A 13,979-nucleotide genomic window follows, 5' to 3' on the forward strand; every position below is an offset into this window, starting at 1 on the left:
ACCCGTGTCCCCTGCATCGGCAGGCGGACTCTCAACCACTGCGCCACCAGGGAGGCCCGATGGGAGTATTTTTTAAGTGCTTAGAAGTGTTGAGGTACAGACACTTGTGGAATCTGAGCTGAGGCATTGTGATCTTGGTGAGTCCCTTGCACTGTCCTCTCCGGAACTCCTTATCCCCTCTCATGTGTTATTTTTCTCCTTAGCATTTACCACCCGTGGTCATGCTGCAACTTTTTGCTCATTACTTGTCCTGTCCCTCACTGGATCGAGGGATGGGTTTTGACTCTTTTGTTCATCATTTCATCCCTAACACCTGGAATAACACTTGGCACCTACTACATGCTCGGGAAACATTTGTTAAATGAACAGAGGCAGTAGAGGCTGTTGATGGTTTAAAGTAGAGGTGGTGTCTCGCCAGCTTCGGCCAGGTGGGCTTGAGAGACCAGGCCGTGGGACGGGTAAATTTTGCTGGGTAGGGGAGGACAAAGGACAAGAAATGTTTGAGTCGTGGTAGCCCAACTTTACGCCAAAATAGTGACATGAAGGAGATAGAAGGATGTTGGGTGTCAGGGGTAGAAAAGGGGGCAGGAAAGACACAGTGGGGTCACCTAACTGCCTATCTGTTGTCCCTGGGGCTAGTTTTGAATTTCTGTTGTGAAATGATGATAATTTAGGGAACACAGTAACGTGTGTGGTCTGACACAGAGAGGATGAACTGGATCTTACCCAGGTGTGCACAGCATCGGTTTCCGGTGCCAAGCATTTTTGTTTCAGAGTTTTATTTTGGACCTGCCTATTTAGGTAGGCTATGTGATAATATTATTTAAGCCACGTTGACTGAGGCTAGAGACCTAATGTGTTAGGAATCATTCTTAGTTAAGAAATAGATCTAGTGATTTTAACCGTTCACTGGATATTTGTTATCTAAATGATTGACTCAGAGACATATCATATGTATCACCACATGGCAAGCAAGTAGGAGAATTTATTTTTTATTTTTCTTCATGCCCTTTGCTTCACTACACTTATTTGTCATACAAACACAGTAGTTGATACAAAACTCACATCACATATATTTTTAGTAATTGTTTAGTAATATCCCTTGGTACATAGGCCCTTATTTACAAACAATGTCACATAAGCTGCTTGAATATACAGCAGACATTCTTAGTGGAGCTTGTGTGTGGGCTGAACAAGTTAAGTAGGTCGTGTTAAGATTTTCTTACCAGCAGAATATGATGCCTTTGCATAGGCAAAAAGAATGTTTTCTAGCAAAATTTTTGCCAATGCTCCTTTTTACAGAAGGCAAAAAGAAGTTTACGGGGAGGAATTAGAGTAGATGGGCACATGTTCCTGACAACAATGTATTTTCATTATGCATGGTAGCAATGAAACTTCTTTTCTGCTTGTAGCCTTTTCCCTTGACGAGAAAGGCACCAAGCGGTGTGGGAAACTTTTTCCTCTCGTCCCTTTAGAATATCTTATAACGAATAGAATTTTCACGGTAAAGCAGCAGCAGGTCTCATCATTTTTCAGTTCAAATAGGGAAGTGTGGTCGTGGTGCTGCAGCGGGGCAGTAAGTTCTGAGTTATGTTAGTAAAGATACTCTAGGTGTTTAAATTGAGACTATTAGCTTACAACATAACCTGTCCCTAGTGATCACTGCTGTCATTTGACAGCTGACCATAAATATGGTTTTAATTTCAGCTCTAAAACCCTAAATGAACCCAGATGTCAAGTTTGTTGCTCCTGTAGATACGCAGGTCCTTACACTCAGGCACACCTTGTATGCCTCTTTGTCCTCGGAGGAACTGGTCTTAGGATTGGATGTTTACTCGGAGTTGTTTGAATTGGATAAATGAAATTAAGTAGGGAGTATCAGGAAGCGACTTGCGCTGAGCTGAATTTGAATTTTAAGCATTCCTAAAGTTTAGGAAGTTTAAATATCCAGATGCTGTGTTCTCCTTGACCTGTGTTGATCTCATAGAGGTTAAGTTCTTTCAACTCCAGCCTGATAGAGGTGTTTCTTAAAGTATCCTTACCTTCTTGAAGACTGGACTAACTATTTTTCACATAACAAATCAAATCCGGCTGACATGGAAATGAGTCATGTTAAAATTACATGCACAGCTTCAAGCCATTCTTTTTATTCTTTCTCTAATATGACTTCTGAGATTCAGCTTAAATCTCAGTCAGTGATGACATTGGCTGTCCCTGACAGTTCTTGTTATGAAGGATAGGTGTTACTATGCAATATCTTTGGGAGAAGTATCCTAAAATGGATTTAAAATGAATTTTAATAGTCATAAAAGTCCCAATTGATGGCAGGGGAAAGTGGATTTTGTATTATACACAATAGAGAAGAGGATTAAAGTGAAAATTTTCAGTCGCCTTTATTGAACCTGCCAGTAAAAATGGATTTCTAATAAAAATTCCAGTAGATTATATGTATCAGTTAAAAATGTTGTGATTTTTCTCAAGCGATCTTTTCTCTTTCTTGAAGGGACTAGGGCTTAGGGAAGTAAGAAATAGCATGAGATTTCTTGAGGTCTCACTTCACACTCCTTGGGGTATGACAGAGGAAAATTCAGTGTCATGTTCTGCTTTAGTTTCTTTTATGAAACATCACCGGCTGCTTACTGGTACATACATGAGGAAAAAGAATTTGTCTTTAATCTTACCTTACTTCTTACTGAGAACTGTGAAATACCACATAAATATTATTTTGAAATAATGCAAAAATATTTAAATTGGTTTTTCTCCCCTCAACTGTTAGATGCACTAAAATGTAGACAGTTGCCTGCAGTTGTCACAATCTTCTCTTTTGGTCTTTTGGTGGGGCATTTGAGTTGGCTATCTTTTGGGGATTCCCTACTACTAGATCCACTATAATGCTATATAATTTGGAACAGGTTTCCAAAAATTGCCCTCCAGTGGCAGTGGGTGTCTCCACAAACCCCAAAAGAGGGATTCTCTCCAATCCAGTGGTGACTGGGAGAGAAGACTCCTGTTATTAGTGAATTCCTCATCATAATGGTTCCATGATGCTTGTTCAGAGATGCCTGACTCCACAGACACTGCCTGGTCTTGAACGTGTGGCTTATCCTGGGCTTTGTTACTCTGGGAATGAGCACAGACAGCAAGTGCATGAGATCTGTCATCGAGTATTAGGTGTGGTAAAAGATAAGCTTCAAGTGATAGGTTGCATGATTTTACTTTGCTAATAAGGTTGCCACTGTAGCAAATGTAATAAGAGAGAAGTAAGTGGTGCCATGGTGAGCGTGAAGGTCATTAGGCAGACATGATTCTCATAGTCCTGTGTCAGCTCTGCTTCTTTCAGGAGACCGCCCCAGATAGCAACCTCATTTTGCTATGTTAATGATTCCGTGATTTGTTAAAGAGATCTTTGAATAGAACAATAAACAGAGAACTGATGCTAAGCTTCTTTCTGGTCTGCTTTTGTATAAAGATTAAATATAATTTGGCTCACTGGGATTGTGCACTGAATTAATTGGCTTTGGCTCTGAATGAATTAAGGGTCTCACACACACACGCACACACCAGTCATGTCCTACCAACTGTGGGCCAGATGTTGGGATTTACCTTACACAGAGGTGAAGTCTTACAGAATCATAGACTTCAGAATCAAAGGAAGGGGGCCTCTGAGACCAAACTGCTCATGTTTTTAAATGAGAAAGTGAGAGTTGAACTTGCTCGGGTCATGTAGGTAGGTAATTGCCGTCTAATACCTACGCCCTTAACTCCCGCTCAGTCTGCCTGCTGTTTCTCAAATAATTGATGAGTGCTAAACCATGCAAAATATTATAACCATCTGAGGTTTTAACAGTCTCATAGTCATCTATACTGGCAAATAACCTCTCAAGATGTAAACGCTCTAGGGAGCGTTAATATACTAGTTGCTAAGGCTTAGTGAGTTCATTTAGTAAGACTGCCTTTCAGCTAACGTCGGCTGAAAAGCACCTACCCAACGAGCCTTTTAGTGACGGCGGGATAACTAATTGTGGGCAATTGCTTTCAAGGAGGCAGTCGGCCTTAGCAGATGAACGGAGTGGGGCAACCGCTGGAGCACGTGTCAAGCCGAAGGATCCGAGGAATGGACAGCGGACGGCGCTGCAGGCAGACCCGGTATCTGCGGTTCTCCTACCCTGGTGGTGCCGTCTTTACATGGAAGGGTTACACGCTTCTTTACATTTCCTGAATAGCCGCAGAGGGGAGAGTCATCGCTCTGGTGCTGTGGTTAGAGTCCGTGTTCCTCCCTGCCCCCCAACTCCATGCCATATTCTTTTGTTGCACTGAGCTTTTCAAATGTTTTAAAGCTGTTAAGCTAGGGCTAAAAATAGCTTTGTACTTGAGTGGTGCATTAAAACTTAAACACACCTACTCAGTATACCAAATCAAAACAGAATCTTAATAGAAGCCTTACCAGTTGTTCTTGATAATTATCTTTTATTTTAGGGCATCTTGTGGAGGATTATGGGAATGCTGGTTTTTGTTTTGTTTGTTCACACAACAGCATAGGGAACCATCTGCTGCAATGAAATTAGCAAAGTCAAGTTGTATGTTCTTTGGGGACCCATTTAAAAAGTCATTAGCTAAAGACAGATTGACAACACACTTCATACATTTTATGAATCTTGTCGTAGGAAGTCTGTTATTCAGAGTAGTCTAAATTCATAAGCATCATGTTTTAGGTCTACAAAGCTCATGTGAATTTTAATCCTACTATTACTGGAGACAAATCTAGCAAAATAGCCGGATCCCTTAGAATTTCTTAGTGGTGTGCCCTGTGAATTTGGATGTAAAAGCCTCATATTTTATGGACTAAAGTTAATCTGTGGTTACATAATATCTTACAGCTGTGGAGTTTACCAAGCACTATATGGAGAGGCCAGAAATTTTTTAAAAAGAATTCATCAGATGGGTTAAATATCTTCCTTTGATGCTTATTTTTTATCACTAAGTGTGGTAGAGAGTCTTTACATTCTTCTTTTGCCCTGAAAGGACTTGGTTCTGGTAGGGTTCTTGCTACTGTCATTAAACAAGTGACAGGCAAAGCCAACGTGGCACAGAAGGGGAGCCGGGAGGGCCAGACGGGAGTGGTGGGGAGGGCAGGTGTGTAGAGACACACGCCGACTGTTGAAATCTTCCCCACACCCAACCCAAATCACTTGGGAATTCAAGAGGGATGAGAGGGAGTGCTTGTGCTTTCACACAATTTATAATCTTCCTGAGGGGCAGTGAGAAAGGCAAGTTATTATCCTCATTTTGTACAATCTATGGAGACACTGAGGTATAGACAGGTCTGATAACCCATGCAGAGCCAGGACTCACATCCTAACGGGCTAGAGAATCTGGTCTTTCAACTACTAAGTATACCTTACTCTTTCTAAAACATAAAGTTCATTCCTGCTATGTTGATTTGCTATAATTTTGAGGTGCCACATATTGATAAACTGGTCATTCCTCACAAATTGCTCATTTCCCAATGGAACGATTGTGAACTTCTGATGAGCTTCTTGATAGACATGGAATAAGAATAATTATACTAGCTTATGGTTTAATATAACGTCTACAGACTTTTAATTGTGCTTGTTCATGTTCTAGGTGGAACTTTGCATCATAATTAATAAATATGTGAGTCCACAGAATCTGTACAAATTGCTGGAGCCATATGGCTGGAGCAATATTGAGTGTACAACAGTCCAGATTAATACCGTGCCGATACTTGGGCTTACAGTGAGTTAAATGAAACATCTTGAGGACGTCACATCTCAGTGTGGAGTTGTTTATTTTCCACGTATACAAGCTTTTAAGATTGGACTATCATTTACATGAAAATTGATACCAATAAAGATGATTAGAGAGAATCAACAAACCAATCTCAGTGGTAGTAAGGCACAACCTGAAAATGTAATGGATCTCTAGTTTTTAAGAAGAGAAAGGGATGAGATTTTTTCCTTGTTAATGAAAGAGTTGGCTATTTAACCACGTAACATGCTCCCTGTTTCACTGGTTACTGGTGTTACAAATAAATAGAAAATGAAATTGTTCTTCCCAGTTTTGACAGCTCCTCTGTCATCCGTTGAGGAGAGTGTTTTTCAAAGTGTGATTCTTGCACCCCTTCAGGTGGTTTACAAATTAGACTAATGTTTATATAATTAGACTTTACTTTGCACCGGGCATGAGCTAAAACTTTATTGATACAGGTATTTAGAGGTGAGTTCATTGATGTTTCATCTTCATGTGTGTCTGATGAAAATATTTTGGGCAGTTAAAGGAAAAGTGGTGTCCAGAGTATCAGTGCTTCTAGAGATGTGCAGAACTACTGACTAGGGCAAGGCTCTGCCATAGGAGGAGTCAACACTCACTGGTCTAGTGTTGGCTTAGAACAGAATGGCTTTCCCACATCCAGAGTGAGACTTTTGATGTAAGTGAAATTAAGAAGGTAGGAGAAAAGGTAGATAAACACTGTACTTTCGCTGGGAATGCTTAGTGCCTAACAAGCAATAAAAAATGCTTTCTTCCCAAAGTGATGTTTTGGCACAGCTACCACCAGAAAAGAAACTGGGCAAGAGAATGAAGGGGAGCAGAAAGAAAGAATGAGATGAAAACTTACTGGTAAAGCATCACTGCATATGTACATGTGTAAGGTTAAACAGATTCCCAACTCCTTTGCATGGAGAGAAATTTCTTCTGCGAAAACCGAGTTCAGAACTCCCAAACTAATATGTCACTGCCAACCTCAGCACTCCAAGTGTTCCTTAGTTCCTTTACTCATTGCCACCCAGAGAAAAAATTCTGTTTTACCCTGTATTTGACAGGTATACAGATTATGCTATGTGTATTTCAGCAAATTTGTGTTTCCATGTATGCTAGGATCACATGATTAAGGGAGCGAAAACTCGGGTGAAGCCCGAGGAAGGAAGGATAGATACTGCATTAGTACCTCTTCTTAGGACCGCCGGAGGGCCTGCTACTCCAGTGATCCACCACTAGGAGTAGAAACTTCAACTTGGTAATAAGCTTCATGATTGAAACTGTTGAAAGGTTTGACACTAATGCCCATGAATGGATATGTTTCTATGCTTCCATGTATCACTGCTGCTTAAATTTTTTCTTTTTAAATCATCGGAGTTTATTTTAGTGGAAAGTCTTAAAATAAGTAATTAATAATTTAAATCTTGAGGTTTCAACCCAATAGAAAACCTCGCACTCAGTTGTTCACTTTTAGTAGGAGGGTTCTCTTAAGGCATGAGGTATATTAATTGGATGTTGGAATCTCTCGATCTGTACCCGTGTTTTGTCATCTCAAAGCACTTTGAGTATTTGCATTTCATTTAGATGAGTGTATACACACTACTACCATAACTATTTACCACATTTTTACGATCATCTATGAATCACCACAACTGAAAACATCCAAACGTCATCCACAGTGACGTTTCAGCGAGTTGTCTATGATTTTTCTTTTCCAAGTAAAGAATGTCTTTCCCCACGCTGACTCACTGCAGAGAACTCCCGAACTCCCTTATTTCTGTTCTCTCTGCCCTCAAGTGGTCCAGGCCCGCATCAACAAGGTAAGGGAACATCTATGACTCCAACTAGGAAACACATGAGCGCTAGTTCTGCGTGCGTGGAGGCGGAGCGCACAGGATTGGAAAGAAACGGGGAGGTGGACCCCAGCCGTGCGTCAAAACCCTGCGTAGCCGCATTCGGGCCTCGTGTTTATCACTCGTCTTTATGAGATTTTCTCCTCTTGAAAGAATAGGATGAACCCTTGCTCAAAAACCTCTTGAAGCAATCTGAAAATACAGTTTTTGATGTGGCACTTCAAAACAGGTTGGCACAGAATGAAAAGTGACGTTTGGTCTGGGGCTTGCGGAGGGCCCGTTACCTGGCGCGCGCCGCCCTCGGGCTGGGGCTCGGGCTCAGGGCGCAGGCTGGCTCTTGGCCGCGGGGTCCTCGTAGCGGCCCCGGCCCGGGGCGGCGGCCTCGGGCGGGAAGCCCTGCTGCTGGTAGCCGTAGTGGACGGTGCCGCACGGGAAGTGGCGCAGCCTGAACAGAGGCACGTCCCTCAGGCTGGCGGTCAGCGAGGACGGCTCGAGGAGCAGAGAGGTGCCCGGCCGGCGGCCGGCGGCCGCGGGGAGCGGCATGGCACAGCCGCCCTCGCCGCCCAGGTTCCCCCTATCGCGCTGCTCCTTCTTCGCCGGAGGATTGCTCTTTTTGGTGGGTTTCTCTGTGAACCAGGAGCCGTAAGTTGGGTTCCATAGGCTGGTGGGCTTGTTTCTGGACCCCTGGACTTGGTGCAGCTCCGAGGGCGGGTTGGACTGAGAGAATGCCATGTTAACGTGTCCCCCCTTCACGGCCGGCGCCCTGGCGCCTCGGGCAGAGGCCTCTGCGGCCACGGGCTTCTTGCCGGCTTTGCCCGAGGAGGCGGAAGGCAGAGCCGTGCGGGCGGCCGGCTCGCGGCCCTCATCCCGCGTGGCCGGGGGAGCGGAGACCAGCAGAGGAGGGATTCCCTCAGGGTCCTTGGGCCTCATGGGCACCTTCTCTTCCTCTTCCACGAGGGGCCCGTATTCTATGGGCAAAGCAGTGTTGATCACATCTGGGTCCTACAGGTGGGAGAAATGGACGGACGGAAACTGAACCACAGGCCAAACATGTTGGGTCTGGAAGCTCCCTTAGCGCGGATGTCATCCGAACTTATTTTACAGATGAAGAGACTATTCAGTGTTTATTGGGAATCTGTTAATTTATAAGCACGGGGGAATAAGAAACGGGAAATCATCCTCATCTTTGGAGAGCTTGGTGGACAAGTACTATTACGGAAGTGCCTGCAGGGTGCTGGGAGAGGGTGCCGGGAAGTGGCCCACTGCCAGGGCAGGGGAGAGGGGTCAGGAAGGACTTTGCAGAGACCACCTTTGGGCAAATCTTACAGATGAATGGATTTAAAAGATTGTAAATTACTTAAAAAAAATGATTCCAGTTGAAATCCTTTCAACTAAAAAGCCTATGTGTTTGACTTCAAGTGTGTGTGTGTTTGTGTGTGTGTTGGGGGCAAGGGGAGGGTAGGAGAGGAGAGACACACTATGTGGGCTTAACATGTTAACCTCTAGTTCTCTTCTTTCCATTTCCATCATGTTTGGATGGGCTACACTTGATTATAACATTTCTGGGTGTTGTCATCGTATTATTACACGTGCCAATATCACAATGCAGTGGTTCTTTAACTAGTTTGTATCTGATGAAACCCAGGAAATACTGAAGTGCTAAGAGGAAAACCGTTTACAAAATCAGCTCTGTGCTAGATCATTTTTACAGCAACAGACTAATATAGAAAAGCAGAAGGCAGTTGCCAGAGATTTGAGGAAAATTTGTGATAGAAAGCTTAAAGTTGCAGAAACTTGATTCTGTAATATTTTATGCAAATTGGAAAAACCATTACTTCAGTTTAACAGAAAAACATATAGGTCCAGTATTCATCAGTAAAGAGTTTAAGAATAAAAAACAACTACCTTCTAATTCTCTCTGCTTTAGTCTTAATTCCTTCCCTACTAATCATTAACCTCTATAGTGAGTCATTCAAAATATGCTTGTACAGAGTTTCTTGCTTTTAAGAGGGATCTTATGTACTCTGGAGAAGAAAATTACTCCAAAGTATATATACTTAAGTGGATGTATTCCATTAATATTACAACATAATAACCTAAAAGCCACCGAACATAAAGTTCTCTGAAAGAACCCCGAATAACTTGAAGTCTATGTAGATAAATGCCTTCCGAGCCCAAAGGACCCGAAAAGATGGAATCATGGGGACAGGAAATGACTACAGTGTGAAAATGGGTATGTCTGTTGTCACAGCTAAGATGAGAGGGAGTTTAGAGAGGTAGTGGTTTATTGTCTGACTTCTAAAATGTTCTCCAGAATTAGATATCCTGACGGAATGAGAGGCAAGAGAGGGAAAGAAAGCACATACAGCGGAGAGGAGGTAAGTGTTGGCCTGAAAGTGGTGCCAGTGGTGCAGGAGGAGGGGCCGCCCTGAAGGAGAGGAGGCCAGTCTTCACTGAGGACGGCGCAGATGCAGAGACGAAGGAAACGGAGGGGGTGGGGGTTCTCACTTGATGGCCTCCACTCTTGAGGAGGTAGGAGGCATAGTCGTCTGCAGAAAATGGTATCCCATTTCTATCAAAAAAACTTAGTCCTTACTGACAGAAATGGGAGTGGGATTTGCATAGGGACCAGCGGGATGGCGGGGAAGCTGTGTGGCTTGGACCAAACCTCTCCAAGCCTCAACTCCTCTTAAGAGGCAGCAACTAGTATTTGTCTACAAAACAGGCATACTGAGATACTACTCATTTTACTCTATAGATAATTAACATTCGTCCTCATGATCGTAACTCATATTTCCTGGCTGGTGTAACTGTTATTTCCCATTTTGGTATTTGCCATCTTCAAGACTTTTCCATATAAATGCTGGCCAAGGGGGGCGGAAATGTTTATACCTGGGTGCAGTATTCAATCCTCTCCAAAATTGTGGCAAAGTTGGGCCTGTCTTCAGGCTGATGTTGCCAGCACTGGGTCATTATCCGGTATCTAAAATAAGAACAAGCACATTAATTAAAATCAAGAGAAACAGGATGAAAAATACGTTTTTTCCCCCAGCACTTTTCTAAATGGGACTGGAATGGCACTGTCTTCGACGGTGGGGAGTCATCTTGTCCCGTGTTGGCCCATGTTGCCCTCTGCTGATGGGCAGAGTGTGAAGGTGTATATAACATAGGGCTCGTGAACATGGACATCCTGGTGTTTATGTTACATATGGCTCCTCTTGTTCCATTCCTGAATTAACGTCACCTCTGGGACAGAATATTCTATTTCCCATATGCCTTGTTTGTGGGAAGGAGGGATGCCAGACAGGACAGCAGAAAACGCAGGGAATAGAAACACTTAAAGGAGACTCAAGACCCATGGTGTAGGGCAGCAGGGGCTGAGTCTGGGACACAGATTCCTAGGAGGTGCTTGAGGCGTGTGAGCCTGGTGAGTCCACAGCCTACATCCAGACGATGGATACCTTTTCAGGTGTGACATTATTGCTTTCAAGGGGCTGGAAGACTAACCTATTGAAGCCACAGACATATTCCTCTCTTGGGGCATATTAAATGATGTCAGCCATCTGTTCCTTCATTTTAAAACAATAAAGCATATGTGGCTGCAGAGATTTTTTTGAAAAGGAAAACTGTGCTTAGTAACTTGTAGAAATTCCTAAAAGAGTCGTACACAGGCCCGGGGCAGTTCTTAGGTGGGTCCATCCGTCCTCCACTGGTGACAAACTCCAGAACCTCCTGGTTGCTTTTGCTAGGGTACGGCATGTATCCAAGAGAGAAGATTTCCCACAGAAGCACTCCGAAGGACCTGCGCACAGGACGGGAGATGTGGATACGGGTACACACACAGACACAGGCACTGACACACACACATGTACACATACACACTCGGACACACACGTAAATACACAGACGCACATACATATCATATACACAGGGACATAAACACATACACAGACACACATACATAGACACACGCAGACATACACACACGTAAAATTTTAATTTTTTAAATTTCACATTTTTTCCACAATAAAGAACTCTTCATATGGAGAAAAAGAAAAGAATGAGAAAGTAGTCACATGTGAAGCTCCATAAAAACATAACCAGCATGTTATTTATCTTTGTTCAAGTTTCTGTGCTGAGATTTTTTTAAATGTAATTGCTGTGATTTTTTTTGCAAATTCCATTATAGCATAAACATTTTGCATGCTAATGCCAACATTTTTATAAATAGAATTTGACGTGGCTGTAAAGTGTTCCACTGAGTAGTTGTACCATAATTTGCTGTATCATTTCCATACTTTTTTCAATTTTTAAAATATTTAAAAAATACTGTGCTGAACATCTTTATACAATTTTTAAAAGGACAATTTCCTTAGGATACATTTCCTGAATTTAGAATTAGGATAATCTAGTAAAATCTAGGATAATTTTAAAGGAATTACTAGGTCAAAATAATATGAACACTGAAACATTCTTTACCCATGTTGTCCATCTGACTTCCCAAGGGGTCACTCTGATCACCAGCCAGCATTGTGCTTCAGGCACTCCCACCAACACTGAGAACTTTTGCTGATTTTTAAGGTAAAAAATGGTAGAATATTTTAAATTATGTTTATTGACTTGATAACTAACACGGTTGAGTGTGTGTTAATTCATTTTTTCTCCTATGAATGGTTCATATTTAAAATGGACATATTGTCCATTTTAAACCATATATTGTTTTGGTATCTATCAGTTTTTTTGATTTATAGACATACTTTATATATCAAAGATGTTAACCTTTTATTCAAAATTCAAATAACTTCTATTAGTTGCTTTCTAATTCTCCTTTTTAGCATGCCAAAGATTTTTATTTTTAGGTGGTCAAATCTATTTAAAATTTTTTTGTGATTTCCTCCGTTTTATAGATTCTACAATCCTCTCTTTACCAGCAATTAGATGAATATTTGCTATTTTCTTCCAGTTGTATTTGTTTTTTTCTCTCTTCCCAAATCCAGTCGGAATTGAGTTTTGTGTATAGTGTGAGGTAAGGATGTCACTTTATTAGCTCTTCTAAAACCACTTTTCGAACAATACATATTCCTAAATTAATTTTCTCTTCAACTATTGACTTGTGAGTAAAACAGGTCTGTTCCAGGCTATCTATTCAATTAATCGATTTGTCTGCTTCTTGCATTGATACTACTCTCTTTTACTTTTTGTGTATTTATGTTTTAATATCTGGTAGGGCACTTTTCCCTTATTTCTCTCTTTTTAAAGAAAATGTATTTGATTTCTCATTTATTTGCTTTAAATGAACTTTATAATGATTTTTATCATGTTCCAAAATCATCTGCTTTGATATTTTGACTAAAACTTTTATTTTAAAACTTTAATTTCATAATTAGCTTTTCGACAAAAAAAAAAAGCCTATTTTTATTTTTGTGTCTGGTTGTAGTTTTCTGATGTTAATAAATATTACCTCAAAAATTGTAAAGAACTATAGTTCCTCCATCTCCTAAGGAACACAAAGTACTTTTTATTGACATAATTTAGGTGAAATTTCAAAGGTTCTTTGAGGAGAATTGGGCAAAGATATTTTCCATGTATTTTAGGTGAGAAGTCTGAAGCAGAGGTTATTATACAGCTAATTCAAGACAGACTGGAATACATGATTAGATCTCTTAATTCTACTACCTACAAATCGCCTGGTGCATATATTATTCCTCTCTGTTTGGTGGTCTGCCCCCAAGGCAAAACAAAATAAGCAAAATCATGGATGAAACTGGCAGCAGGGCTTAAAGAATTCCAGTGGCATGTTTTCTGCTTGTCTAGATAGACAGCTAGGGAGACAGATTGCAGTATGCTTTGAGAGAACCACTATATAGACTGAAAATAGGTGTTTATTTTCTTACTTTAGAGTTCAAGGGAGCAAGAAGTCATGCTGATTATAGAACATGGATGATTTCAGGTAAGTAGTGTTGTCAGATTTAGCAGATAACCAGACAGGACACTCAGCAACATTTGAATTCCAGATAAACAAGAAATACTTTATAGTATTAGTGTATCTCCACCATCTTCTGACCATATCTCAATGCAAGGCTTTCAGAATTTGGAGGACTTTTGTCCATTGTCTTCTTGGTTTCCTGTGTTGCTGTTGAGAAATTTGATTCTGTTTGGATTCCCTATCTTTCATCTCTGATCATTTTTTTTTTTTTTTTTTGCTGCGCCGGGTCTCAGTTGTGGGCACACAGACTCTTAGTTGCTGCATGTGGATCTTTTTTTTTTTTTTTTTTTTTTTTTTTTTTTTTTTTTTTTTGCCGTACGCGGGCCTCTCACTGTTGTGGCCTCTCCCGTTGTGGGGCACAG

General features: G+C 41.4%; 1 protein-coding gene across 1 annotated transcript in view; it reads right to left on the reverse strand.

Moving 5' to 3' along the window:
- Positions 1-7,949: 7,949 nt before the first annotated feature.
- ALK (ALK receptor tyrosine kinase) overlaps positions 7,950-13,979 on the reverse strand; it is a 737,057-nt gene continuing 731,027 nt past the window's right edge. Inside the window, exons 17-19 of the mRNA XM_028496593.2 lie at positions 11,299-11,433; positions 10,524-10,614; positions 7,950-8,633 (exon numbers count right to left, since the gene is read on the reverse strand). Of these exons, the coding sequence (XP_028352394.1) occupies positions 7,950-8,633; positions 10,524-10,614; positions 11,299-11,433 (910 nt within the window). The remainder of the gene's footprint in view (positions 8,634-10,523; positions 10,615-11,298; positions 11,434-13,979) is intronic.

This window comes from Physeter macrocephalus, chromosome 12 (genome assembly GCF_002837175.3).
Source record: "Physeter macrocephalus isolate SW-GA chromosome 12, ASM283717v5, whole genome shotgun sequence".
NCBI classification, from domain to species: Eukaryota; Metazoa; Chordata; class Mammalia; order Artiodactyla; family Physeteridae; genus Physeter; species Physeter macrocephalus.